The following is a 3,791-nucleotide window of genomic DNA, read 5'->3' as shown; positions in this document are numbered from 1 at the left end:
TCTAATCTGTTATCTTTAAAAGCAGATTTTCCTTTGTGTCTTTTATAGCTTTATTCTGAACTGCCTGATCTGCTCCCTACAGCCTAATTATGAGTAAATATCCTCTTCTTTATTAAAGAGCTAAGATAAATCTATGGTGGTGTGGAGACAAAACCATTTTTCTTCAAGACAGAATCAGACAATCTAGAGAATGACCAGATTTCTTATTTAAAAATATATATATATTTTTTATTCTGGGTAAATAACTTAGTTTTCCAGATTTTTAGTTAGGCTAGTGGACAGGACCAGGCATTCACTTTTGATAAGAAGGAAATTTTTAGACAAATGCATTTGAAAATGCTGCCAACTCTATGCTGTTTGGCTGGAGAGAATGTGAACCAGTGTTTCTATTTGATATTAAATGTTTCTGGATTTTCACGTGAACAAGTTCTCCTCTGAGAGTGAGGAAAAAAAAAAAACAGTGAGAAGGCAAAGCAAAATTATGGATTAGAAAGAAAGAAATATTTTATTGCAACTATCATTCCTTTTAACTTTTAGGTTAATTAAAAGAAATTTCACAATATGTCAGCAAACAAAACTCATGCAGAGTTCATGGAAAGTAAGTATTTTCAGTATTCTGTTGCTTTGTGTACAAAGTAATTACCACAGAGTCTGTTCTATTCTGAAAATGTCACCAGAAGATTCAACCAATTGAATTCATATTTAAAAGAAACAAAGAGAATATTTGTGTCACTCATACACACATCTATATATCTGGGCATATCTGAAAGGATGTCTGAATTTGTTGATTAGAACAACAATATGAAAAATAATTTTCATTTATATTTGACTAGGACATATTCATTTATATTTAGTGAAGGCTTGGGTATTTTCCTATCACTAAGTGCAAAATAGTATTTCTTACTTTGGTAAAGTTTAAGTTGAAGTAAAGCTTTCATTGTTAAAGCTATTCATGAAGTTGAAAGTGAAACTAATTGTGTGAAATAATTCCAAATCTCACATATAATTTCAATTTGATATTTGTATAATAATTTTGAGATTCACACTGAACTAAAATTAAGGAAAGTTTGTTCCATTAAAATTTCTAATTGCCAGTACCAAGGGATACAAAGATTAACCCGAAATATATCATGAGTATGCAACCATTTTTTCAAATAACTGCAAAAATTCAGACCTAATTTGCTGTTTAAAATGTAAAAGTATACAGGAAAGGTATACTTTACTGAAAGAGACTGAGTAGAAAATTCTGTTAACAATACATACATTTTACATTACCTGAAAAGTATGTTTATTTTGTGGTGGATTCAGTAAGTTTGCAGGAATCATTTCTCAGCATCTTGGACAAATCTTTAAACCAGACAAATTTACAGATGCTTATACAGGAAATGAAAGAGCCGTTCTCTGCAAAGTAAAGGAGATCTGAGGGGAAAATTTAGAAAATTATTATCCAGAGAAAGAGATGTAATAAGAATAATGAAGTCTGGGTTCTGACTGCTGTGTGAAATGGTTAGTCATAGGAGCAAAAAGTGTATGCATTTCAATTGAGTTACTTGATTATGCATATAATTTTTTTTAATCTGTACTCATTTACACCTTTTTAAAATTAGAATTAGTTATCCATTTATTTCCCAGGTTGGATGAATTCAGGAGGAATTTAACCATGAGAATTCATACAATGGTGACAACATTTATTCTTCAAGGTCTGACTGATGATCCAAATTGGCAAATGGTGATTTTCCTTTTTCTATTTCTAACATATTTATCGAGTGTCATTGGAAATCTGACCATTATCCTGCTCACTGTGCTGGATTCCCACCTCAAAACACCCATGTATTTCTTCCTTCAGAATTTTTCATTCTTAGAAATCTCAGTGATGTCCCTCTGTATACCTAGGTACCTGTTCAGCATAATGACTATGGATAAAATGATTTCCTATGATGCTTGTGCGACACAATTATTTTTTGCCATCTTCTTGGGTGCACCAGAGTTTTTCCTGTTGGCTGCCATGTCCTATGACCGCTATGTGGCCATCTGCCAACCCCTTCACTATGCAACAATCATGAGCAGCAGAGTCTGCACCCAGCTGGTTGTTACCTCCTGGGTGGCTGGGCTGTTAACAATCTCTCCTGGACTTATCATGGGTCTGGGGCTGGAGTTCTGTGATGCCAACATTATTGACCGCTTTTTCTGTGACTATTCTGCTGTCCTGAAACTCTCCTGCACAGACACATGGGTCATAGAATTGTTAAGTTTTATCTTAGCAATTTTCACACTGCTGATTACATTTGCTCTGGTGGCACTCTCATATGCAAACATTGTAAGAACAATTCTGAAGATCCCTTCTGCCCAGCAGAGGAAGAAAGCTTTTTCCACCTGTTCCTCCCACATGATTGTTGTCTCTATCTCTTATGGCAGCTGCATTTTTATGTATATGAAACCTTCTGCAGAGGAAAGGGTCGCTTTAAACAAGGGGGTAGCCGTGCTCAACACTTCAGTTGCCCCTCTCCTAAATCCTTTTATATATACCCTAAGAAACAAACAAGTGAAACAAGCCTGAGGGACATCATTAAAAAATACATCTCTATTATCTCAAAATAGAATCTTTGACTTTTATAAAATCTTTTCAGATTTAAAAATAGCTTTCAATAGCTAACCAAAACCCAACCAAATCTGTTGCCTTAGGGTTGATTCAGACTCATGGTGACCCTATAAGATAGAGTAGAACTGACCTATGGGGTTTCCAGGGAGTGGCTGGTAGATTCAAACTGTTGACCTTTTGGTTACCAGCCATAGCTCTTAACCACTGTGCCACGAAATTGCATCCTATATTGATCACCCTTTTAACATATGCATCTATTTTATTTTTGTACTCTGATAGTGATTGGAAACCTTGGTGACGTAGTGGTTAAGAGCTACAGCTGCTAACAGAGAGGTTACCAGTTCGAATCCACCAGGGTCTCCTTAGAAACCCTATGGGGCAGTTTTAGCCTATCCTATAGGGTCGCTATGGATCAGAATCAACTCGATGGCAAAGGGTTTGGTTTTTTGGTTTTGATAATGATTGAAAAACCAACCAAAAATTCTAACTCATAGTGACCCACCAGGACAGAGTAAAAATGTCCCATAGGGTTTACCATACCATACCCATTGCCATCGAGTCGGTTCTGACTCATAGTGACCCTATAGGACAGAGTAGAACTGCCCCATAGGGTTTCCAAGGAGCACCTGGTAGATTTGAACTGGTAACCTTTCTGTTAGCAGCTGTAGCTCTTAACTTCTATGTCACCAGGGTTTCCAAGGCTGTAAATCTTTATGGAAGCAAACTGCCATATCTTTCTCCCGTGGAGCAGCTGGTGTGTTCAAACCACTGTCCATTTGGTTAGCAGAAAGCACTTTAACCACTGTGCCACCAGGGCTCCTGACAGTGATTGAAGTCATGCACAAATAGCTACTGTGTATTCATTCAATCTGGCTTTTTACCCTTTTTTTATTTTTTTAATCATGGTTTAGGTGAAAGTTTACACCTCAAGTTAGTTTCTCATACAAAAATTTATACCCATATTGTTAGTGAGAGTGGGTCTAATATGTAATATGACAGCACACTCCCCCTTTCTACCCCAGGATTCCCATTTCCATTCAGCCAGCTCCTGTCCTTTCCTGCCTTTTCATCCTGCCTCTGGGCAGGAACCACACATTTGGTCTTGTGTATCTGCTTGAACTAAGAAGCACACTCTTCAATAGTTTTATTTTATGTTTTACAGTCCAGTTTAATCTTTGAAGAGTGTGCTTTG

The 3,791-nt window shown here is 36.5% G+C and overlaps 1 protein-coding gene across 1 annotated transcript; it reads left to right on the top strand.

The window, feature by feature from the left end:
• The first annotated feature begins 1,269 nt into the window (after positions 1 to 1,269).
• Positions 1,270 to 2,557, top strand: LOC100656931 (olfactory receptor 6C74-like). Its single transcript, XM_003405082.3, has one exon. The coding sequence runs from the start codon at positions 1,661 to 1,663 to the stop codon at positions 2,555 to 2,557; it is 897 nt and encodes a 298-aa protein (XP_003405130.1). The 5' UTR covers positions 1,270 to 1,660.
• Positions 2,558 to 3,791: the final 1,234 nt, after the last annotated feature.

The sequence above is a fragment of the Loxodonta africana genome, chromosome 4, assembly GCF_030014295.1.
Source record: "Loxodonta africana isolate mLoxAfr1 chromosome 4, mLoxAfr1.hap2, whole genome shotgun sequence".
Classification (NCBI taxonomy): Eukaryota; Metazoa; Chordata; class Mammalia; order Proboscidea; family Elephantidae; genus Loxodonta; species Loxodonta africana.
Note: the sequence above shows the minus strand (reverse complement) of the source record. Positions and strands in the feature narration are given on the sequence as shown.

What these genes read in the sequence shown, in the direction of transcription:
- LOC100656931 (XM_003405082.3), top strand. Translation starts at nt 1,661, where the DNA reads ATGAGAATTCATACAATGGTGACAACATTTATTCTTCAAGGTCTGACT.